The 24,883-nt window shown below is 42.7% G+C and overlaps 2 protein-coding genes across 2 annotated transcripts in view; both read left to right on the forward strand.

The window, feature by feature from the left end:
* The window catches only part of PDS5B (PDS5 cohesin associated factor B), a 536,259-nt gene extending 535,345 nt beyond the window's left edge, over nt 1–914 (forward strand). The window contains 1 exon segment of the mRNA XM_030200370.1: nt 789–914. The gene's annotated coding sequence lies outside the window, so the exon portion shown is untranslated.
* A 10,675-nt stretch (nt 915–11,589) lies between these two features.
* The window catches only part of LOC115468570 (sister chromatid cohesion protein PDS5 homolog B-like), a 60,693-nt gene continuing 47,399 nt past the window's right edge, over nt 11,590–24,883 (forward strand). The window contains exons 1-2 of the mRNA XM_030200371.1: nt 11,590–11,676; nt 14,368–14,427. Coding sequence (XP_030056231.1) covers nt 14,403–14,427 — 25 coding nt within the window. The 5' untranslated portion in view covers nt 11,590–11,676; nt 14,368–14,402. The remainder of the gene's footprint in view (nt 11,677–14,367; nt 14,428–24,883) is intronic.

The following is a 24,883-nucleotide window of genomic DNA, read 5'->3' on the forward strand; positions in this document are numbered from 1 at the left end:
GTACATCCAAAAATGACATGCATCTTGGTCATTTTTGTTCGCAGTTCTGTCACCGGTTTCTTCTAATTGTACTTTGTTTTGAAACTGTCTAAACTTCAGAATTCTGTTTCATACTATTGTTGTTGAAATTCAGTTCACCGGGTTTTGGAAAAAGCTAGCAAAATGGTTTTCCTCAACTTCAGACTATATGATTGACTGATTTTACTAGTTGGTGAAAAACAAACAAAAAAAATACTTAAAAAAAAACAAAAACGTGTTTTATTCATAATGTGTATAGGATTACAGGTAAGATCATTTTTGAGCAAAAGGAGTGACATCCATAAACAAGTTTAAACGTTTTACACTGCAAACTGCTGTAGAGCCAAACAGTTAAGACAGTATATAACCTGTTTATTATTTTTATTATATTATTAAAGAATCACATCTTAACAAATATTGACTTGAAGTCACATGCATACTGAATATTTCCCCTGTTTAAATGAACTGTTCCAGAGATACATTTTTAATAATGTTTCAAGATAATTGGGTTAGCTTTCTACCTTAGAGCAGTGGTTCCCAAACCTGATCCTGGAGGCACTGCAGCCAGTCAGGTTTTCAGGATATCCACAATGAATATTTATGAGAGAAATTTGCATGCACTGTCTCCGCTGCATGCAAATTTCTCTTACGTATATTCATTGTGGATATCCTGAAAATTCTGACTGGCTGGGGTGCCTCCAGGACCAGGTTTGGGAACCACTGCCTTAGAGAGTTTATGATGAAACTTAATTTTCTTTCTTTTTTTCTAGGTGTCTCTGGTTTATACTAGAAATCTTGATGTCTAAAATGAAAATAACAGCCATGCGTTTATTAGAAAAATGGTGGAAAACATCAAACAAACAAAAGATGGCCAAGCACCTGATGATCCCAAAATGAATGAAGTACATATTATATTTTATTATTTCAACTGGATAAGTATCTGTTAAGTATAAAAGCTATGCTATATATTGGGGTGAGAAAGAGGTGATTAGGTTCATTTTGGGTTAAGTAGATAGGGCAGTATGTATACTTCTCTCCAAGAAACAGCAAGGCAAATGATCCGCAAATTCAAGTGGCAACAACCAAGCAGATCAGTATTAGAAATACACACACAATCTTTATTAATATAGTTACATATATCAAGGGTTGCCCAACACAGGCCGTATTTCGCCCAGCAGGGCTGCGTCAGGGTCAAAGCTAAAAAAAACAAATAAAATAACAAATATTATAAAAATATTTAAAACACCAGCAGCTGATAATATAGTAATTCCATGGCATAATAGGGACATATTCTTTATATATATATAATATATATATGTGTGTGTGTGTGTATCCACACATATAAAATCATAAAATGGACAAATTATAATGCATACAGAATGGATAACATGTACATAAAATACATGATAATCGTATTAACTCTATAATTAAAGAATATCCAAATTATAAATATACACACATCACTTTACTGTACAAAGAAAGGAAACATGCATGTAAATCATCTGTACCGAATACACATAAAAAACCCCAAATATATTAAACAAATACAAAATCGGAACAATCAAGTTGTCAATACACAGGCATATAAATAGATATACAGGTAGGACACCTATCTACTTGCTAATTCTTACTGCAGAAATGCTAGTAAAAGGGTATAGGTTCCAACAATTGGTACTGCATAATAAAAAAAATAATAATATAAAAAGTAACAATTAGAGACAAGGACATATATACAAAACATATTACAAATAACTCGCGCAGAAAAAAACCAGCACAGATCATATAGTCTGACTGAAGAACCTAAGATACAAAAAAGTAAGATGGCCAAAAATGAAAATTAATCATTGAGATCATCGTTCAAAAAAAAAAAAAAAGAATTAAATAAAACATATGCATCATCTACTAATCATAGGATGAGGTAATATCAAATCTAGACCACTAAATGGTTACTACAAAAGGTGTGAATCTATTAGAAAGAAAGATATAATCCAAAGGAAAATAACGATGTCTAAAACCTAATGAAAAGCTACTTTAAAATGGTAGTGAAAGTGACTTGTCACAAGGAGAAAATATTAACTAACTAAACAGCGTAAGACTGCTGTAAGATAGCAACGATAACTTCTAAGAAGGATGCCATAAAGAGGCCATCCATACTCTCATCTGTTAACGGTCAAACATCAACGCTTCAAGGTGTAGCTGGAAAAAGCCGCAGAACCTAACTGTAACGTAATATATACGTCACTCAAAGGTCAAAGTGTAGTGAGAAACGTGCCAAAAATAAAATATAACAAATCAAAAACCCAAAACAACAAAAAAAATAGGGGAAAAAAGAAATCTGGCTGAACAATAAATAATAATGATGTGATTAAACAAATACAAATAAAAGTATCGTGATGACATGGAGAAAATATCAAGCAAGTGACGTCTAAATGGTAAATAAGTAAAATAATTATGACAACTCAATATACCATTGCAGGGTATCATCATTAATCCAAGATTGACTAAACCTCCACTGAGAACAAATGAAAAAAGTATTTAATCAAACCTGAGTGTGGATGGAAGTGACTCCAACCGACGGGTAAAAGTACAGGCGTCTCAATGGCACAAAGCCATTAAATAGAATAACATCCCAGAGTTGTCATCTTTTCAAAAACAAATCTGCTAAATACTACCATATAACCCTATCGATGTAGTATCAGTAATACACTAAAAATAACATTTCAAGGGGCAGATGTCAATCAAGTGATGTCATGGTTGTATCTTCCAGTGATGCCAAATAAAAAATATAGCTGTGCTTCTACCAAAATGGAACTGAAATAAAGAATGGTATGGATAAACAAAAATAAAAACCGCATGTGGACCATATGATTTCACAGAGTCATCATTTTAAAAAACTAAAAAATGTTCCAAATGATGCCTTAAAACGTGGATGTCATAAAACACCGAATATCAAAAAATAAGAGTACAAATAATGAGCATAGCGAATGTCCTTTGTCTTAAAAGAAATGATATAAAAATGAGAGGATGGTGTCTTATCATATAATACTCACTATGAACCTGGCTGCCTGTGTCCGTAACTTTGGGCTCCGAAGCCCCAGCTGACGTCACTGGACGTGATCAAGTTGGAATCTGATTGTGTGCATGCGTCAAACGTCAGACGCACGAATACAAACTGATTCCAACTTTATCATTCCTCCACGACTCCACGCTGCATGGTTGGGGCCCCTCGCCAGCACAGGTACGTGATGGCGGCAGGGGAGGTTTGGCGGCAGGAAGGGGGGCTCAAGAGGGTCATGACGGGGGGGCCAGGGTCTGGAACGCGGAGGGGGGGGTCTGGAATTCGGAGGGAGGGGGTCCGCTAATCAGAGGGAGGAAGGCAGGGAGGTGGCATCTGCAAATCGGAGGGAGGGAGGCAGGGAGGTGGGGTCTGGAACTCGGACAGCGGGAGTGAGGGGTCTGGAACTTGGAGGGGGGTCTGGAATTTGGAGGGAGGGAGGGGGTCTGGACTTCGGAGGAGGGGACGAGAGGGGAGGAGGGGGGGAATGCACCACCTGTACAAAAACTAAAAAAATAAAAGAGGGGAAAACCCTGGAACTTGGGGGGGGTGGGTACGGACGACGACCCTGGAACACGGAGGAAGGGGGGAAACTGGAACTGAGTGGGATGGAGGGACCCCAGGCACACACACACTCTCTCACAGACAGACACTCGCACACAGTCTCACTCACTCTGTGTCACACACACACACACACTCGCAAATTCACTCTCTCTCTCTCTCTCTCTCTCTCTCTCTCTCTCTCTCTCTCACACACACACACACACACAGTCTCTCAAACATACACACTCCGAGGAAAACCTTGCTTGCGCCCGTTTCATTTGTGCCTGAAACGGTCCTTTTCTACTAGTCTGTAATAAATGCATTCAAAAAATACAGATAGATCCGTTTCCATATTGAGACCTTTTGGATGTAAGGTTTCTAATTTAAAAATGAATTCCTGTCCTTTACGTAAAAGTTGAATATTGATCGGTCCACCTCTCCATGTTTGCTATATACAAATAAAATACAAAAACGGAATTCCTCAAATTTATGTCCCAAAGCTACTGAGTGTTCAACTAGTGGCTTGTCTAGCACATTACGTTTCCAAACACTCTTATGTTCAATGATCCTAATATTGAACTTTCTCTTGGTCTTCCCTATGTATGCTAGACCACATGGACATAAAACTGCATAAACAACATAACTAGTTTTACAGTTTGAAAATTGTTTCAAATGTATTATTTTATCTGAGGATGGAATACAAAAAATGCTAGTTTTCATATTAACTGAACAAATTGAAGCTCCAAATGGGAAGTGTCCTATAGGTAGATTTCTTAATGGTATGGCATAATTAGATAGTGCTGATGGTACAAGAATGTCTTTCAGATTTTTTTCACGCTTGTATGCCACAATCAATTCTTTATTGTTAAATGGAACTAAACCTTGCAACAGGCACCAATGCTTCCTCAGAATCATTACAATAGGTGTGAACATATGGGTGAATGGTAAGGTACAGACAATCTTATTAATTTTCTTCTCCACTGGTTGTAAGAGTACATCTCTAGAGCACATGGATGCTTTCTGAAATTCCTTATTGATACACCTGATGGGATACCCTTTTTCCCGGAAACATTTCATCATATCCATATTTTATTTGTTTTTTTTAGCTTTGCTCCTGACGCAGCCCTGCTGGGCGAAACACGGCCTGTGTCGGGCAATCCTTGATATATGCAACTATATTAATAAAGATCATGTATTTCTAATACTGATCTGCTTGGTTTGTTTCTACTTCTCTCCAAGGACAAGCAGGCTTCTGTCTCTGCAAGTGGCTGATGCTGATCAGCTTTGCTCGGTCTGGCATTTTGCCAAAGCTAAAAAGAGAACTTTGTAGAGCGCGAATGCCTTCCTGCCCGTCGTGCGAACGCGGTCTGATTAGTTAGGAGAAGGTTCTGGGGTTTTTTTTTGTCGTCTCTCACTTGCCCATTTTTTTTTTTGAGAACTATTTTTGTGCCTTCCGGCTATTTTTCTACGTCTTCTCTGTGGCTGCTTTTAATTGACCCTTACCCTTCCTTAATTTCCTAACATCATTTTGCCCGGTTTTAAGTTTTATTAATTTTTCAGTCATCGAGCCGCTTTTCGGCCTTGACCGGTTGGTTTCTCTCCCTTTGTTTTCTCTGTGCGTTGCCCCTATTTCAGACAACATCGAGTCGTTTAATTTAGCCAGCAAAGTTTTTCCGCCCATGTCCACGAAGAATTCCTAGTGGCTTCAGCGCTGTACCTGGTGCAGTTGGGACTGTCTCGGGAAAAGACATCCATCTTGTTGTCTGCCAGTATATGGTAGGCCTGACCATAGCCCTACTATCTGTGTTCTCTGTCTTCACATGACAGGTTTCCTAAGAGCCTCAACAAGAGAGGATTTTTGGAGCCAAGGTCCGGTTCCTCGATGTCCTCATCTGCATCAAGGTCGGAGGCATTGAACGTCGAGCATTGTATTCAGGAGCGTTGCTAAGCATGGCTGCTTCTAGACTCTTAAACACTGGGAGCTGTGAAGCATCGAGTGGTCCTCCACCTGTCTTGAGGCCTCCTGCTGTGCAGACCCCCCCAGGACCATCCATCGTCTGACCCAACCCCGAGGCGACATAAAGGATTCGACTTCGTCCTCGTTGGCACAGAGAAGCCTAGGTGACACACTTTAGGTGAAGGCCAAGAAGCTAGTCTTAGGTCACCCTCGACGCAAGTTGCCAGGAACTCCAGGGCATCTATGGAATCGGCACCTGAGAAGCATCAGGGCCAGGAGGATCACTCCTCCTCTGTACAGAAGGTTGCAAATGCGCCTGTCTCCAAGCAGCCAAGATCCCACTCCCGCGTCGACCCCAGCAATTCTGCAACCTGCGCTTCAGCTAGCACCCCGGTTTTTCCTGGTCCTCAGCCTGTGGTGAGGTTTCCAGCTCCACTTGCAGCCCAGGTGTCGACTGTAACCCAAGCCGGCACCCCCTTGATGTTGGTGGAGGAAGCTTCACCGGAGTCAAGGCAGAAGTCGAGCTGCTCTCGAGGACATGGTTCCTCGGCACCGAGACTGGTCAGACTCGGCAATCCCATAGGGAGATACTGTCCGACACCGAGCAGGAGAGTTCATGGGATTCAGAGGAGGATCCCAGATACTTTTCCTTAGATGAGTCTTATGGGATTCTCTCTGAACCCTCCCCTCCACCTGAAAGAAGATGATCTCCATCAGAGAGCCTTTCATTTCCATCTTTTGTTAAGGAAATGGCTGAGGCCATTCCTTTCCTTTGGGGGGGGGGGGGGGTAGCCCTGGGGCCAAGATGCTCAAGGTCCTGGACTATACATCTCCTAAGGAGGCTGTGCTGCACCTCTCCACGATGTACTCAAGGAAGTCCTCATCAGGAACTGGGAGTCCTCTGTCTGTCCCTGTTATATGCCCAAGAAGATTGACACCCAGTATCATATCCACGGTACATCTGGTTTGATAGGTCCTCAGTTGCCTCACAATTCCATGGTGGTGGAGTACACTCTCAAAAGAGCCAGGAGTACTAGGAACTATGCCTTGGCACCCCCAGGCAGAGAAGCTAGAACCCTGGATTCTTTTAGGAGAAAAAATGTACCAGGCTTCAATGCTCATCTGCATACAATCCTACCAGCTTGCGAAACTCAGTGTGACATCTGTCAGATTTGGTTGACACACTCCCTCCGGAGCACACTGAGCCCTTTCACTAGTTGGTCAAGCAGCAGAAGACATGTCGAAAGTTCTTGGCCAGGCACTTAAGACACTTTTGATGTAGTATCCAGGATCTCTGCTCAAAGTGTAGCATAAGAACATAAGAGTAGCCATACTGAGGTCAGACCAGTGGTCCATCTAGCCCAGTATTCTGTTTCCAAACAGTGGCCAAGCAGGTCACATGTACCTGGCAGAAACCCAAATCATGACAACACTCTATACTACAAATCCCAGGGCAAGCAGTTGCTTCCCATATCTGTCTCAATAGCAGACTATGGACTTTTTCTCCAGGAATTTGTCCAAACCTTTTTTAAACCCAGATACGCTAACCGCTCTACCACATCCTCCAGCAAAGAGTTCCAGAGCTTAACTCTTTGTTGATTGAAAAAAATATTTGCTCCTATTTGTTTTAGAAGTATTTCCATGCAACTTCCTTGAGTGTCCCCTAGTCTTTGTACTTTGGAACAAGTAAAAAATCAATGTACTTCTTCTCGTCTACACCACTCAGGATTTTGTAGACCTCAATCATATCTCCCCTCATTTGCTTCTTTTCCAAGCTGAAGATAGCACTGGTCCCAGTACAGATCCCTGCGGCACTCCACTGTTCACCCTCCTGCATTGAGAGAAATGACCATTTAACCCTACCTCTGTTTTCTGTCTAATACCCAATTCCTAATCAACACCAGAACCTTGCCATGACTCTTTAATATTCTCAGGAGTCTCTCATGAGGAACTTTATCAAAGCTTTCTGAAAATGTTGATACTGTAAAGCACCCCCTTGCCTCTGAGGAGAGCTAAACACTTGGAGGGTCAGAAAGCCCTTCCATCAAAGGAAACACACTCCACAGTATATTTTTTCTCTTTATAATTATGCTAACATTTATTAGAGTAAATGAATGATTACAATAAAATTCTTTATCTCAGTGTTACAGAAAAGTGAATTCTTATTTATATAAATCTAAATTTCAGCATAAGCAAAATAAAATGTTTCCCTGGAAGCTAACAGATCTGACTTCTACAAGACATGCTTGGTCAGATTCTGAAGCTTCTCCTTATCTAATCTCTTATTGCCTTTATATTTTTTTTCTCTTATCTGGTATTCTCCAACCCTGACCTCTAAGGTCACAATAACATACCTCTGCTTCTTTGGTGTTTTTTTTCCATTATTCATCATTTGCACTTTGTAACCTCAATATTTCCCTGAATATTTACCACTCATATTTGTCCTTCACTGAAAGAATTTCAATGCATTATGTCCAGAGCCTGTTTGAAAACAAGCAGACGATTGTTAAATTTTATAGCTCATTACTTGAGCTAAGCTTGCTGTTAACTTGTCCCTGAAAAGGCCAAGAAGAAACAGGCTAGCTGTTTGCCCTGCTAGATCATAGATAAGGGAATAAGCTACATAAACAAACCTGGCTGATCTCTGCCAAACCAGACAGCTCTATACTAAACAATACGCTACATCAACCGGCTCACCTTTATCCAAATGTTATTCACACCTTCAAAGAAATCAAGCAAATTGGTGAGGCAAGATTTTCCTTGACTGAACCCATGCTGACTCTGTCAATGCGCAGACTCTCATGGCTGCGTGTTTTTGACTTGGAACACTGTTCAGCAGCGATTGGCAGATGTCCCTTGCTGGGGGTGATAACCTTTTTGAGATAAGGTTGAGGAGATCGCTGACCAAAATCAAAAAAAACACTAATACAGTCTCTTCTCTCTCCTGCCGGGCACCTTCTGCATCAGCCTCCTCAGCTAAGAGGATTTTTGGCAAGCCAAGGAGCAGTTCCTACTACTATTCTAGGTGTAGGTACAAACCTTTGACGCGCCAGACTTCTCAGCCCCAGAATGCTCGTTCACATCAACAGCGTGCACCAAAGACCCCTGCTACTCCCCATGCAAAGCAAGGGACGAGCTTTTGACTGGCTTTAGCAGAGCATAGCCGCAGTAAAGCTGTCTGTCTTGGACGACTTGCCGGTCGGAGGGGGGGCTAAAATTTTTTTTCACCAAAGGTGGCCTCCTATAGCCTCCAACCGATGGGTTTGTCAAATAGTCCATCTCAGATACGCCCTCAACTGGCATCTCAAACCTCCAAATTACCCACTGAGAGCTCATTCATTCAGCTCTCAGCACAGGCAGGTACTTGGCAGAGGAGCTCTCTGCCCTTCTAAAGCACATACTTATAACATAGTAGATGACGGCAGAAAAAGACCTGCATGGTCCTCAGTCTGCCCAACAAGATAAACTCATATGTGTTACTTTTTGTGTATACCTTACCTTGATTGGTACCTGTCCTTTTCAGGGCACAGACCGTGTAAGTCGCCCAGCACTATCCTCGCCTCCCAAGCACCAGTCCCGCCTCCCACCACTGGCTCTGGCACAGACCGTATAAGTCTTGCCCAGCACTATCCCCGCCTCCCGCCACCGCCCCATGCCTTTCACCAGGGGAAGAAGGGCAAGGGAACTGTATTCCAAGTACTTCCTTCCTTGTGCAGAAGACTGCAGAGGCAAATGCATCCCATCCTAGACCTAAGGGCTCTGAACAAATTTCTAATCTGAGAAAAGTTCATGATGGTTTCCCTGGGCACACTTCTCCCAGTGGTAAGGATGCATATACTCATATCCCTATACTTCAGCCCACCAGAACTACACTTTCAGTATTGCATGTTGCCTTTTAGCCTCACGCCAGCTCCTAGGGTCTGCACCAAGAGTCTAGCAGTAGTTGCAGCATCACTACGTAGACTAATAGTCCATATATTCCTGTATCTCAACGATTGACTGATGAACACCTCAGAGGACGGTGCGCGGGAGTCCATGCGTTGACTATTTGGGTGCTTGAGCTAAGAGGGTTCATTTAAACTACCCCAAGTCCCATCTCCACCCTGTCCAGCAATGGAGTCCTCCAGGAAATACAAGCGGACAATCTGTCTTTCTTGCGTCCAAGGTTCGTGCCTCTCAGCAGGTCACAGCTCGGCAGATGTTGAGGTTGTTGGCCACATGGCTTCCACAGTGTACGTTACACCCATGACACGTCTTCACATGAGATCAGGTCAGTGGACCCTGGCTTCTCAGTGTATCAAGCCACAGGGAGTCTAGAAGGTGTCATCCAAGTGTCCCTAAAGCTTGTATGCTCTCTTCAGTGGTGGACAATTCGATCCAGTTTAACTCTGGGACTTCCATTCCAAACTCCTCAGTCACAAAAGTGCTGATGACAGAGCATCTTTCCTGGAATGGGAGCTCATGTAGATGGGCTTCACACTCAAGTGGCTTGGTCCTGCCCAGGAAACGAATCTTCAGATCAATCTCCTGGAGCTTCGAGTGATCTGGAACGCTCTAAAGGATTTCAAAGATCGTTATCTCATCATATTGTTCTCATCCAAACAGACAATCAGGTTGCAATGTATTTACACGACCAAGCAGGGGGGCACCGAATATTGCCCTCTGTGTCAGAAGGCCGTCCTGATGTGGCATTGGCTCGCCAACATGACATGTTCCTTCGAGCCACTTATCTGGCGGTCACAAACAATACCCTGCAGACAGGCTGAGCAGGATAAGGCATCCACATGAGTGATCTCTCAATATGGGTATAGCCCACAAGATCTTACGAGCATCACCTTGGTGAATCTTTTTGCCACTCAAATCAACCACAAATTCCCTTAGCAGCAGGCTTAGATGCCTTCCTCCTCAATTAGAGGACAGGTCTTCTGTATGCATATCCTCCCATACCTCTAGTGGAAGACTTTGTTGAAACTCAGCAAGACTGCGAACCATGATTCTGATTGGGGTCTAGAATCCAACTCCCACCCTCCTAGGCCCATTTATTCTGTTCCAGGTTACACTCTCATTCAGATTGTATATAGTTTCAGGTTAATCTGTGTTACGTCCTCTCCATTGCAAGGCCCAGTTGACCAATGTTTGTTTTCAGTGAGTCTGGATGCTAAGGATTCCCCACTGAGAGAATATAAGCCTGCTTGTCCTCGGAGAAAGCAAGATACCTACCTGTAGCAGTATTCTCCAAGGACAGCAGGCTTCATATTCTCACAATCCCACCTCCCCTTGTTTATTTATACTTTATTTTTTGCTTTAGTATTAAATTGAGGAGACCATGTTTGCACGGCAGGCAGGAAGGCACTCGCATTTGTGTGGTGGACTTGGCTCGCAATCCAAGAAAGCTCTCTTTAGCTTTGGCAAAATGCTGGACAGGGCAACGTGGATCAAGGTCACCCATTTGTGAGAATATGAAGCCTGCTGTCCTCAGTAGAATACCTACTTTTCTTTGGATAAAACAAATAGCAGTGCAGGAAAGAAAAGCTTCCTTTTAAAAATAACTTTCTGATTGACTAATCCCTTCAAACCTTTGGTAGGACTGCAATATCTGGAGTTGAGCATAAATGGTATAAGCCACAGCAGATAGTTTCATTTAAGGTGTTGTCAGTACCATTTCTCTTTAATATGGACTGATATTATTCTTGTATGTCTAGTTCTTTCTAATTAAATATTGATTTTAATTACATTTTAAGAGAGATTCCAGCAAATGCTTCCTTCATGATAGTGTGAATTTATGGTAGTAATCTTTGTTAGGGAAGTTCTGACGCATCCATGCTGAAAAACTATTGAAATTATACCTATAGACATGCATTACCGTGATATAGTTTTTGAATACTATAGTTTGCTATTATCTAGTCAGGCCATGATTTTTAAACCATTATGCTGTTTACAGTAATACAGAATTGTCTGTGAACACTTGTTTCATGTCCTTTAGAAACTCTATACTGTATGTGACATAGCAATGAATATTATTATGTCAAAGAGTACAACCTATAGTTTGGAGTCTCCTAAAGATCCAGTACTTCCAGCTCGCTTTTTTACTCAACCTGATAAGGTATGTTTTTACAGTAAATGATGCAGATTACTTGTAGCCAATGTGATGATCAATTACATTGTTCACATTACTAAATGCCAGTAATAAGTACTCAGGTGAGCTTTTTCATGCTTAATGTAGTTAGAGATAAATACTGAGCACTAAGATATAGTTTTATAACAGATTGTGGGGAGATGGGAGTCTCTTGAGGCACAAGAGAAAGTCTGGTTTGTTGTTACAGGAAGAAAACAAAAGAATTTAATGAGGAATAAGTCTTATGCTTAGGTCTTGGGGCAAGGACTGCTTGCATTCAGTGCTCAGCATTCCAAACAGTTACTTTTTTTTTTTCTGATGCAGTAACCTAATGCCATGTAAATAACCATCACAGAAATGCATTGCACAATGCTGCAGTAATCCAACAGTTTGCTGCATTGTGAGTAAAATATCTCCCTTTCTGTCAACGTGTGAGCACGGACTGGCTCAAGAAATGACACTTTGGGGACTTTGTTTATTTTTTATGGCTGGCTGGGCTCCCTGATTCCTACCTGCAAAACTACTTTAGTGACCCTGAACCCTCACCCTCCCACACTTACTCCACTCTCAGCCCTCTACCACAGGATACATGATCCGGTGCACCCCTAGCCTAGGAACTTCTAGTACTATCCTTATTTGCCAGAATGACTACTACAGTAGCATTAGAGGTTGGATACCACCATTTTGCAATATGGTGGCTGTGAGAGAAGAAATCTTCTGGAGACCTTTTGGACCAGACAAGTATTTTTTGAGCAACATGGAGGTTCTCTGGTCGACAGCTCTTCTATCCTGGGTGGCCTGGACAAATAACTTTGTGACCTGGCTTGACTACTGTTTGGAATAGGATACTGAGCTAGATGAACCATTGGTCTGACCCAGTATGGCTACTCTTATAGTCAGTACTACTACATTAAAATCCTCTCTGGATTTTGAAGTCTTACAACTGTTTAGGTTCAAAAATTGAAATTTTTTACCCTCAAGAAGAATAAAACATAAACAGGGAAATGTTAATACAAAATTGGCACCCAAAGCTTGTGCTCTAATCCAAAGGGCCAAGAAAGCCTTAACCCTCATCTGTGTCTCTCTTGCTAAGTCAGGAAAAACCCTTATTTTAGAACCCTGAATAATGATTCCAGAATGTAAAGGAAAGTCTTAAAACATTATTGCAGTCCAACTACAAAGGGAACCAATGTAGTTCTGTATATAATAACTTTGACTCCAGAAAAGTTGTTAAATTCATATCTCCCACTCCTGGATTCCTGCACAGCTGGGGATGTACTGAGCCCTGGTACTTGGGGTAATGATTCTGAGGGTATCTTTAGGACCTCCACCATGTACTTTTTAACCTGTCCAAAGGTGAAATAATAGGAGACTTGGGACATTGAGAAGCCTCAAATTATGCCTCCTGGTTTGATTTTCCAGATACTCCAACCGTCTGTGTGTAAAAAAAAAAAAAAAAAACACATATCTTTGAGAGGCCACTTTAAAAACTTTCCACCATCTGTACTCTAGATTTTAAGTCATTCAGTTCAGAGAGTTGCTAACAGACAATTGTGCCTAGGTCAGAACAGCATCAGAAAAAGTCACAATATCCTTAACATTATGTTTAGTTGTAAAAACCAATGACGAATGCATGTTGTTGGTAGAACCCCACATTGTTTCCAAAGTCAGTACTACTGGTCTCATTAACACCCCCCCCACCCCCCCCCCCCCCCCCCCCCCCCCCCCCCCCGTATTTCTAAATTGGGTGCAGCCAGATTTCTGCCTTGAGCTCAAGTCCACACATTTTCTTGACCCTGGTTGCAGCCTGCAGAAAATAATCATCTCCAAAAGGGAAGCATGCCATTGATCAACAGCTTCATATTAACCATGGGCTGTACAAAGTATGATGGAATTGATCATTTGTCAGACAGATTAGATGTTATTTCAGCAAATTCGATTTTGTGTTCCATTTTCATACGATGGGTAGTTTCACGCTTGACTCTCACAACTTTTTGCTGTTATTTTTTGTTACATTTGTACCCCGCGCTTTCCCACTCATGGCAGGCTCAATGCGGCTTACATGGGACAATGGAGGGTTAAGTGACTTGTCCAGAGTCACAAGGAGCTGCCTGTGCCTGAAGTGGGAATCAAACTCAGTTCCTCAGGACCAAAGTCCACCACCCTAACCACTAGGCCACTCCTCCACTCTAAAATGAGAGAGAAGTGCTAAATATGTATTACAGTACCATGAAAGAATAGTGACAGTCCCAGTAGGTATGTAAGATTATTTTATATTTGAATCCGTCATCCTACAAAACAAAAAAAAAATTTCTTCCTGTGAAGATACTACTATTCAGGTAATATAAGGTAAATATAGCCTACTAAGGAACTGCCAGATACTAAATAGTAAGTCTAATAACTGTTATGCTTAACTTTCATCTTGTTTAGGCTTGTAAGAAATAAAGCTGTATGCCAAACAGAAAATACTTGTGTCTGAAACAGAATAAAGCCCTGCTATTAATGTAGTGTTATGATTTTTTTTTGTCTCATGTGGTTTTTGACAGTATATATACTCTTAAATATCTGTTCTGTATCTCTTTACATTTATGTTTTATACATGGTTGGTGCTTTTACCATGTTTTTTTATTTTTATTTTATTTTTAAAGCAATTTGGTGATATGTTTTTCTTCTTTGCAGAATTTTAGTAAACACAAAAATTATCTACCTCCAGAATGAAATCATTATTCACACCTGGAAGGTATGCTTTTTTATGGTTTAAAACATTCAGTGTATATATAATATATATACTGTATATAGATATGCTAATTGGGCAAAAGCCTGCATAACTGAAGTTTTGTTTATTTACTTATTTATAAACTTAATTTTGTCTTCACTGCTTTTTCTGCAGAAGGACTTAGGCAATCATTTCTAGGCCTGTACTGACGCATTCTTCTAGAATCTGGGAAGGAGATCCATCTTGTCCATGATGGATCTATTCTCTCCTTCTTAGAAGTCACACATAGATAACGTTGGTTCCAGCATGGAAATGTTTTCCAGTATTTTCTTGGAAACCTCTCTGGACATGTGTCAAGGTTGCTGTGTTCTAGTAGCCATATAGCATGCCTCAGTTCATTGTTTTTCTTGTTGAACATCCAGGCATATTTTACTGTCTCGGTGGGGGGTGGATGTGGATTTCTGTATTCAAGAGGTGAAAGATGCTGAATATCGTAATAAAAGAAGGTTGTAAGCCAAGGGATTTAATTTACAGTAGTCAGAGGGGCAAGGAATAAATTGAAAAGAATGACAGGGTTGGAGCCTTGTGGAACTCTACAGTGCAGAAAGCATGATGTGGAAAGCTGATTGTTAGCGAACTCTGAAGGACTGATTTTCTGAGAGACGAACCAACTAGTGCTGAGCCATCAAGACTTCTCTTGCAATCTGAAAAGAAACTTAAGATAATATACAAGGTTGAATAACACACTTGTGTTTAATGAAGTAAGACATCCTTACCTCTGTGAAATATAGCACAGATGTAATCAGTCTAGTTAGGACCAGCCTGGTGCTTAAATAAGGTCAAAAATCTCTTTGCTTAGGATATTGTGATTTTGTTTTCTCCAGGTAGCTTACAAGCTGTGAGACCACAACCTCTATTAATTTAGTTACAAAAGAAAAATTGCAGGAAGACCTTAGGAAGTTGGAAGACTTGGCATCCAAATGGCAGATGAGATTTAATATGTACAACTGCAGAGTGATACACATTGGGAAGAATAATCCAAATCATAGTTATTTGGTGCTAGATTCCACGCTAGGAGTAAGCACCCCAGAAAAAGATCTAGGTGTCATTGTGGACAATCCGCTGAAATCTGCCCAGTGTGTGGTGGCAGACAAATAAGCAAGCAGAATCCTATGAATTATTAGAAAAGGAATAGAAAATAAGACAAAGGATATTACATGCCTTTGAGTCACTCCATGGTGCAACCACACCTTGAATATTGTATTCAATTCTGTCACCATAACTTAAGATATAGCAGAATTAGAAAAGGTCCAAAGAAGGATGACCAAAATGATTAAGGGATGGATCTCCTCACATATGAGGAAAGGCTTAAGAGGTTAGGACTCCTCAGCTTGGAAAAGAGGTGACTGAGGGGGTATATAAAGGTCTGCAAAATACTGAGTAATACAGAATGGGTAAATGTAAATTGATTTTCACTCTTTCAAAAAGTACAAAGACTAGACACTCAAGGAAGTTATATGGTACTACTTCAAAATAAACAGGAGGAAATATTTATTCGGTGAATGAATAGTTAAGCTCTGAAACTCATTGCCAGAGGATGTGGTATCAGCGGTTAACATACCTGTTTTTAAAAAAAGTTGAACAAGTTCCTAGAGAAAAAGTCCATAGTCTGCTATTGAGATAGACATAGGGAAGCACTGCTTGTCCGTGGATCAGTAGCATGAATCTACTAATATCTGGGATTCTGTCAGGTAGTTGTGACCTGAATTGGCCATTATTGGAAGCAAGATACTGGCTAGATGGACCACTGGTCTCACCTAGTATGGCTATTCTTAAGCTCTTAAAAGTTTGACATTGGATATTAAGAATAAAGGAGGGATTGGCTGAGGATTCTTAATGAGAGGTCTAGTTCTGAGGTGGGGGGGGGGGGGGTTCCCAAGTAGGCTTGCACCATAGGTAACAGTAGCTCAGAGAATTGTTTGAGCCTGATTTTGTGGCTGAATCACTCTTGCAAAAAGAATTGCAATTGACTTTTAACAGGTGATTTCCTAGACAGCAGGACACAATCCCTCCGACCTTCCCAAGAATAGTTTTACTACTTGAGATATGGAACTAACTGAGGAATTTGAATAGACTGCAGCATGCAGGAAGAGCCACACAGTGCTCAGAACTTTACATCTGACCTCTATGGAGAGCTTTTGGGTCAAGGTGACATGCAATGTCATCACCCACTTGTGTGTCTGATCTGTCCTGCTGTACATGGAAACACGTGTTACTGATAGACAATATTACTTTCACTCTGCAGTGAACTTCTCAGATACATGTATTCATGCCAGTTCAGAACAGGAAAGTGTTAAATGGCGTTCAGTACAATCACAGGTTTGGGTAGATCATTCTTAAAGTACCTTTTGAATGTTTGTTTATTATTTGTTACATTTGTATCCCACATTTTCCCACCTATTTGTAGGCTCAGTGTGGCTTACATAGTACCGGAGAGGCGTTTGCAGACTCTAGTGAGAACAAATACAAAGTGATGTTATGGTAAGATAAAGTTCATGTGGCATGGCCACATTGGGGAAATGTACATCGGAAGAGTACAGTTTTGTCCATTACGTACTTTAGTTTTGTTGTGTTGCAGGGATCAGGCATTTACATTGGATCGGTGGGGTATGCCTTTTTGAAGAGGTTAGTTTTTAGTGATTTCTGGAAGTTTAGGTGGTCATACGTCGTTTTCAAGGCTTTGGTAGTGCGTTCCACTATGTTGACAGAAGTATTGTCTTTCCACCCTAAGCTGAGGAGTTCTAAATATCTGATTATGATGGTGGTTGTCTTCACAAAAAAATAAAGTGCTTACTTGTAAATAGGTTTGTATTCTCTAAATACCGCACCTCACTAATTGCACAGTCTCTTCCTCTTAGATTTTTGGAGCTGAGCTCATTAATTACTTAGTTGGCACATGCTGTTAAAAGGTAGAAGACGTTGTGCATGCTCAGAGATCTCTAGAAATTTCCTTGAAAAGGGTTAAATATTTCCATGTTGGTGCCTTCTCAGTGATGTCCACATGTGTGACTGATGGGATTTGAATATCTGTCACAAGCAAGTAACTTTGCACATGCTGTCTTCACTTAGGGAGGGGATCTTATGGCCTTTGCTTATTTATTTACTAGTAAAAAAGGCCCGTTTCTGACACAAATGAAACGGGCGCTGGCAAGGTTTTCCTCGGAGTGTGTATGTTTGGGAGAGTGTGTGTGAGAATGACTCTGTGAGAGAGAGAGAGAGAGTGAATGTGCGAGTGTGTGTGTGTGACAGAGTTTTTTTTTTGTGTGTGTGTTTTGTGGCGGTAGGGTGGAGGTTGGGAGGGGTGTTTGAGTGTCTGTGTTAGTGATAGAGGTGTTTTTGGGAACTCCCTTGGGGGGGGGGTTGGAGGCATGGATGGTGAAGTTGGAGGGGATAGTGTTGGGCTTGTGTGTCTCTGTGCGTCAGAGAAAGAGAGAGTGTTAGACTCTGTGTCTGACAAATAGAGTGAATGTTTTATTGTCTGGGGTGTCAGTGATACAGACATTGAGAGTGAGGGCATCTTTTTTTTTTTTTTAGATAAATGAAGCTGTACCTTGTTTCTTTATAGGGGAGTCAGTCTTTATTGTGGCACAGGTGCTTGCAGAAATGGGGTTTTTTTTCCTATCGCTGGTATGTGTGGAGAGAGAGAGTGTGTGTGTGTGTGACAGAGTGTGACTGTCAGTGTGTGTGTCACAGAGTGTATGAGAGAGATATTGTGTGTGTGAGAGTGACTGTGTATGTGAGAGAGGTGGAGTGTCTTACTGTCACATTTTTTGTTTGAGAAAACTGTATCTTGTCCAAAGGTGGTTGTGGCAGCGTTGAAGGGCTTCATAGAATTTTTTTTATTATTCTTTGTTGCTGTTCACTGACTGAAGCAGAGTACAGCCGGCTCGCCTTCAGCTTTCCCCTTCTCTCTCAGCTGTGGTCCCGCCCTCATTTCCTGTTTACGCAAGGGCGGGACGCTGATAGAGAAGGGGAAAGCTAAAGGCGAGCCGGCTGTACTGTGCTTGTCAGGTTAGTAAAATGATTTTAAAGCTATGGTTGGACAACAGGAAACAAAGGAGGGCTGTTGATGGAGAAGAGGGAGCTTGACGGGAGGGGGGAGAGTATAGGGTTGTTTAACGGCGACTCGGGAGGGAGTCGGTCAGGAAGGAGGGGGGGAGGCCGGTTGTCCAAATTCGGAGAGGAGAGGGAGGTAGGCGGGAGTGTGCTTTGGGGAGGAGGGTGGGTGATGGGGGCTGTGTTTGGGTGACGGGGTCCAGTGGCGACTTGGGATGGGCGAGCGAGAGAACCCCGGAGGGGGTGTTGTCGCGTGTGTGGCTGAGGCCGGTTGTCTTCTTTCGTTGATTGATTGAAGTTCGGGCATGCGTGTTTTGCCGGTTTTTTAGTCCGTTGGAGTTGTGATTGGGCACTGCTGCTGGTGACGCACCTGGAAGTGCATGACGTCATTTCCGGAGTTGGAGTTACAGAGAGCATGAACACCTCAAGGTTTTTGTGCCACGCAGTCAGCTTCAGAACTTTGGAGGTGCTTTTATTATATAGGATTGGTGTCACGAATTTTGTTTCAGCAGAGCAATAGTAAAATGACCAAATGTAAAACACAAATACAATAAATGAGGTAAACTTGGAAATGGCAAATTGAAACCAAATAATAGGACTAACGTGAAACAATATCAGAAATATGCACATTTAACAGCACTGTAGAACAGTCATATAACAGAAATATAATAAATGTCAGTACAATACAAATAGCATAATAGCATGGAAGAACATTCAAATAACAATGATATAATACAGTGTCAGCATGATACCAATGAATCACATAATAAGTAATGTCACAAAGCACCCCGCCTGGGGTTAACCCTGCTGCCACCTAGAGAGGGTCTGTCCCCAGCACTGCTCAGGCCTACCTGCACCTGGGCACATTCTCTATACTAGCAACTGGGTCCCGCTTGCCTCTGGGCTAGTCTCCCACTCTCAGGTTATCCCCCAGTGATTTCTAGGACACTAGGGCCACACTCCAGGGGGTCCCACAGTTCCTAGAAAGCGCCCACAGACCCAAAAAACACAAACCAGGATTCTTAGTCAGTCCTGGACAGCAGAACTAATAAAACTGTAGGTTTATTTTCACAGAACTTGAACATTGAACAGAAAAAAGGTGAAATCAGCAAACCATAACAGGTAACTGAATATGGATCAATTATAAAACTACCTAAACATTTGTTACTACCTGGGTAGCACCTGGGGAGTTCAGGAACTTAACTGTTCACAAGCCTTGAACAGGATCTCAGGACAGATATGTTTCTCCTCTGTACCCCCACACTGAGATTAAAGAAAGATCCAGTACCCCCAGCTAGATTTGAAGTCCAGAACCAGTCAGAGCCTAGAGCACCAACCTTTGAAAGTACCTGGCCAGTGGGTACTGCAAGTTCCCCTTTTCTCAAGGCTAAACTGGAAAAGAGAAAGTAATCTTTCCTGCAACAGCTTTAAAACTGAAAACAGGTGCCATTTGCTGGCCAATTAGAAGAAATACATTTTCATAAAGTTATATATTTACAATTCACAGGCCTGAAAACCCAGTTTCATCACACCTCCACCCTTTAAGAGAGACCCCCGAACTGCAGCCTCTTCAGTCTGCTGGTTGGGTCTCGACTGTCCAGTGTCGGGGCGGTTCTGGCTCTTCCTTACTGGAGATTCCATCAGCATTTTCCATATTCATTTCCCTTCTGGTGCTGTATGGGTGAAGTTGTACATTTTCAGGGACAGGCTTCACCGGAGTAGTTTCCCAGTCTCTTCTGAGACTCGTTGAAGCCTGACCAATGGATTGTGATCTCTGATGACTAGTCTCACCCATACGGGTATGGTTGCAGTTTCTTAAGGGCCCACACTAAGGCCAAACATTCTTTCTCAATAGTGGCATAGGTTACCTCTCTGTCAAGGAACTTGAGACTCAGATACACAATGGGGTGCTCCTCCCCTCTGCTATTCACTTGACTGAGTACAGCCCAAATGCCACAGGTCGAGGCATCAGTCTGTACCACAAATCTTTGTTGATAATCGGGTGCAACTAGTACGGGATCTGTAGCCAATATAGTATTTAATTTTTAGAAGACCACTTCACACTCTGGCAACCAGGTAATGATTCGGGGCAGTCTTTTTTTTTTTTTTTAGTCGGGTCAGTCAGGGGCTTGGCTATAGTGAGGCACAAACTTTCTGTAATACCCTACTGTCCCAGAGAAGTCTAATACTTGCTTTTTGATTTGGGGAGTAGGCCAATTTTGTATAGCTTCCAACTTAGCTGGTTCAAGCTTTAGCTGTCCACCTCCCACTCTGTGCCATAAATATTGCACTTCTGCCATTCCCATCTGACATTTGCTGGGCTTGATGATCAGGCGGACCTCCCTGATTCGATCTAATATCCCACTTAAATGGATCAGGTGGTCATCCCAAGTCTGACTGTACACAGCAGTGTCATCAAGATAAGCCCTAGCATGCTCCTGGAGTCCATCTAACAGACGATTCACTAAGCACGGAAATGTACCAGGGGCATTTTTCATTCCAAAAGGCATCGCATTAAATTCATATAGACCAAATGGGGTAATAAATGCTGATCGCTCCTGAGCAGCAGCTGTTAGGGTAATCTGCCAGTACCCTCAGCTAAGGTCTATTGTAGTGAGGTACTGGGTCCCAGCTAAGTGGTCTAGCAACTCATCCACACGGGGCATCGGATAGGTGTTGGATACAGTACATTCATTAAGCCTTCTGTAATCCACACACAAGTGGGTTGTGCCTTCTTTCTTAGGAACAAGAACTACAGGAGAAGCCCAGGGTTTGTTTATAACACCTAGGGCTAGCATCTCCTTCATGCTTCATATGCTTCTCCACCTCAGCAGATAGTCAATAACCACTCTGCTTCAGTGGTGTATGGTCACCAGTGTCTACATTGTAATCAGTCAAATGAGTAATTCCTGGTTTAGTAGAAAACAATCAGCATACTTTTGCAATACTGCTTCTAGCTGCTGTTTCTGAGTGGAGGTTAATTGCTCTCCCAATGCAACTTATTGTATAGATCCCTCTCGTAATGTCTCTGCTAGGAGGTCAGGTATGGATTCACTATCCTGACCCTCTTCTGGCAGGCTGCACACAGCTAACACCATAGCTGTATGAACTGCATAGGACTTTAACATATTTATTTGAAAGGTATGCTCCTTTTTTGTTTTGAGAGTCCATAGATATCATTTAGGCACCGTATGACCTTGTAAGATCCCATCCAGTTAGCATGAAGTTTATTCTGACGTACTGGAACTGAAACGAGTACCTGCTCGCCCTCATGAAGAACTGTATTTCGGGCTTTACGATCATATCAGGTCTTTTGCTTAATTTGGGCTGCCTGCAGGTTATCTCTGACAAAGCCCACAAGATCTTCTAATTTCTTGCGCATATTGACTACATATTCTATTACAGAGGTTTCAGAGGTGTCAACTTTCCCTTCCCAATGTTCTCTTACTAGGTGAAGGGCCCACTCACCCTCCAGCCATAAAGCAGCTCAAATGGTGAGAATCCGGTAGATTCCTGGGGTACTTCTCTGTATGCAAATAGTACACAGAGCAAGTACTTTTCCCAATCTCGGTCCCCTGACTCCACAAAAGTCTTTAGATATGCTTTAGTGTTCCATTAAATCTCTCCACCAACCCATTAGTTTCAGGGTGATATGAGGTAGTATATACAGATTTCACTCCACAGTCTGCTCACAATTTGGGATCAGCTCAGACATAAACTGTGTCCCTTGGTCTGAGATTATTTGTCATGGATATCCTACCCGGAAAAATATTTCTAGCAGGGTAAAGGCAACTTTCTCCACTTCTATGGAGGATAAGGCTACCGCTTAAGTATTTTTGGTAGGAAAGGCCACCACTGTCAATATATATCTTTTCCCAGTTTGACTAGGGATGTCTAGAGGCCCCAGTATATCCACAGCTAGCCTCTCAAATGGCTAACTGATAATGGGTAAAGGTTTCAGGGGTGCTTGGGGTGATCTTGGGTCTTGGCGTGCATCACAGGTTTGACAATAGTCAGGCACGACTCAAGATACTCCCAGCCGGTAGAAGTTTTATGTCAGTCTAGTGTGTATGCATGTCACTCCCTGATGTCCTGCTACTGGAATATCATGTGCAGTCTGTAAGAGTTGTTCTTGGTATGCTTTGGGCACTATAAGCTGCTTGCCTGCTGTCCAGGGCCTGTTAGGATTAGAGAGTTGCACGGGGACAGAAATCTAACCCGTCCCCATTCGTCCCTGTAGAGAATCTAACCTGGCCCCGCCCAGTCCCCCAGGGAATCTAACCCGGCCCCGCAAGAATTTAACCCGTCCTCACCCAGTCCCGCGAGAATTTAACCTGTCCTAACCCAGTCCCACAAGAATTTAATGGTACATAAAAAAAAAATTCCTGTCGGCTCTCTGTCTTTCTGGGTTTGAGCCGCATCACTGCAGGCAAGGAAGGAACGGAAGTTGGAACACTCTGGTGCACACATGTAAGACTTCTCTGATTCACTGGCACTGTGTGCTAAGAGATCACCACATGCACGTGCCAGTAGGTCATGTGACATCTGATGCTCATGCCTGTCAGAGCTGAGGTCTGCGCATCAGCCTGGAAGCAGAGAGGATTAAGAGTAACATAGTAAATGACAGCAGATAAAAACCATTCAGTCTGCTCAATAGTCACAATCATTATCAATTCTTTCTGTGGCGTTTCTGGGACATAGACCATAGAAGTCCGCCTGGCCCTATCCTTAAGTTCCAACTGCTGGTATTGCTGTCGAAGCCCACTCCAGCCTATTCATCTTCTCATTTGCGGGACACAGACTGTAAAAGTCTGTCCTGCACTGTCCTCATGTTCCAGCCACGAAAGTTGCTGTCTAAACCCTTTCCAGCCCATCCTAAACCAGATTGACATATATGAGACACAAGACTGTACAGGTCTCCCAGTATCGGCCCTAGTTCATCACAGCCAGAGTCGCCATTTAATTGTCACTCGACACATCCACACACAAGCAACCATTTAAGTTTAGGTTTTTTATAACTTCCATTTTCTAATTAGAGATTCTCTGTGTTCATCCCATGCCTTTTTGAATTTTGTCACCATTTGTATCTCTACCACCTCCTTAATTGAGACTTTCCGCATCTGTGCTGTTACAGCGAGGAGGAGGAGGAGACAGCACTCAAAGAACTTGGTACTCGGTAGGTGAGAGGCTGGCGCAAGTGCAGCATACACTTCCACGAGAACCCCACAGGAACTGCTTCCGTCCCCATGGGAACCCCGCAGGAACTACTACCATCCCCACGGGATCCCCGCAGAACTGCTTCCGTCCCCGCGGGATTTCCGCGAACCCCATTCTTGTGCAGGTCTCTAGTTAGGACCAACAGGATCAGTCTCTCTCTGCAGCAAGCCCCTTTCCATAGGATACGATCTTCACAAGTCTTATTGGTTGGCTGACCAGCCCTCTGCCTCAGGGCTTCCAGGTCAGGGTCAGATTGTTGTGCTTTCTGAAAAGCATGTCTTAGTCCTTTATCACTATCCATATCTGAAAGGCTCTCTGCTGATGACTCTGACAAATCAGGGTCAACAGTCTGATCAATAAGTGTGTCAGATAAATCAGGCTGTCCCATAATCATGGCCTCGGTAACCTCTGGATCTGGTTCTGCTGGAAGAACTGGAGCACTTCCTGCTGCTGCTGCTTGGTCTGCTGTTTCCACCTGAACTGGTTCAGGATCTGGAGAGTGGTCTCTGCTGCTGCTTCTTGTTGAGCCCACCTGGGCCTGACATCGGGTCACCATAGCAGAAATGCTGACTCCGCTGTCAAAGGTAATGTTTATTGGACCCATGTTGGTCCTACACAGCATCGATACTGGCTCGTTTTTCATTATTCCTCTCTGTATCCAGGCTTGGTACCCCAATCCAGGAATGCTCGAGCAATGGGTACACAGTCTCTCTGAATCCATTTCCTAATACTACCTCTGCAGTTCACCCTGGAAGAATAGCATCTTCCGGCACTAGCTCGGGTCGTAATAAAATCATGCTGGAGCCAGTGTCCAGAAGCCCAGCCACTTGGGTCTGATTCACATTTACAGGGGTGTTGTAGTCTTGTGGCAACCCATTTTCTTCCTTGCTTGAAGATTGACCAGTAACTTTCAGTGCCCCCTTTTGTGAGACTGGAGCCACCCACGAAAGCTACCAGCTTTGATGTAGGAACTGAAATGCTTTTTAGTGCAGGCTTAGGATTACATTGGCAATCTGCTTTGAAATGTCCTGTAGCCCACACTGGTAACAAGGATGTTCATGCCTAAAGTCTTTAGGTTTTGGGGGAACACTGGAGGGTTTGCTCACTGTCTCTGAGGTTGGAAGAATATTTGGCTGAGGGCCCTGG

This window comes from Microcaecilia unicolor, chromosome 4, assembly GCF_901765095.1.
Source record: "Microcaecilia unicolor chromosome 4, aMicUni1.1, whole genome shotgun sequence".
Lineage (NCBI taxonomy): Eukaryota > Metazoa > Chordata > Amphibia > Gymnophiona > Siphonopidae > Microcaecilia > Microcaecilia unicolor.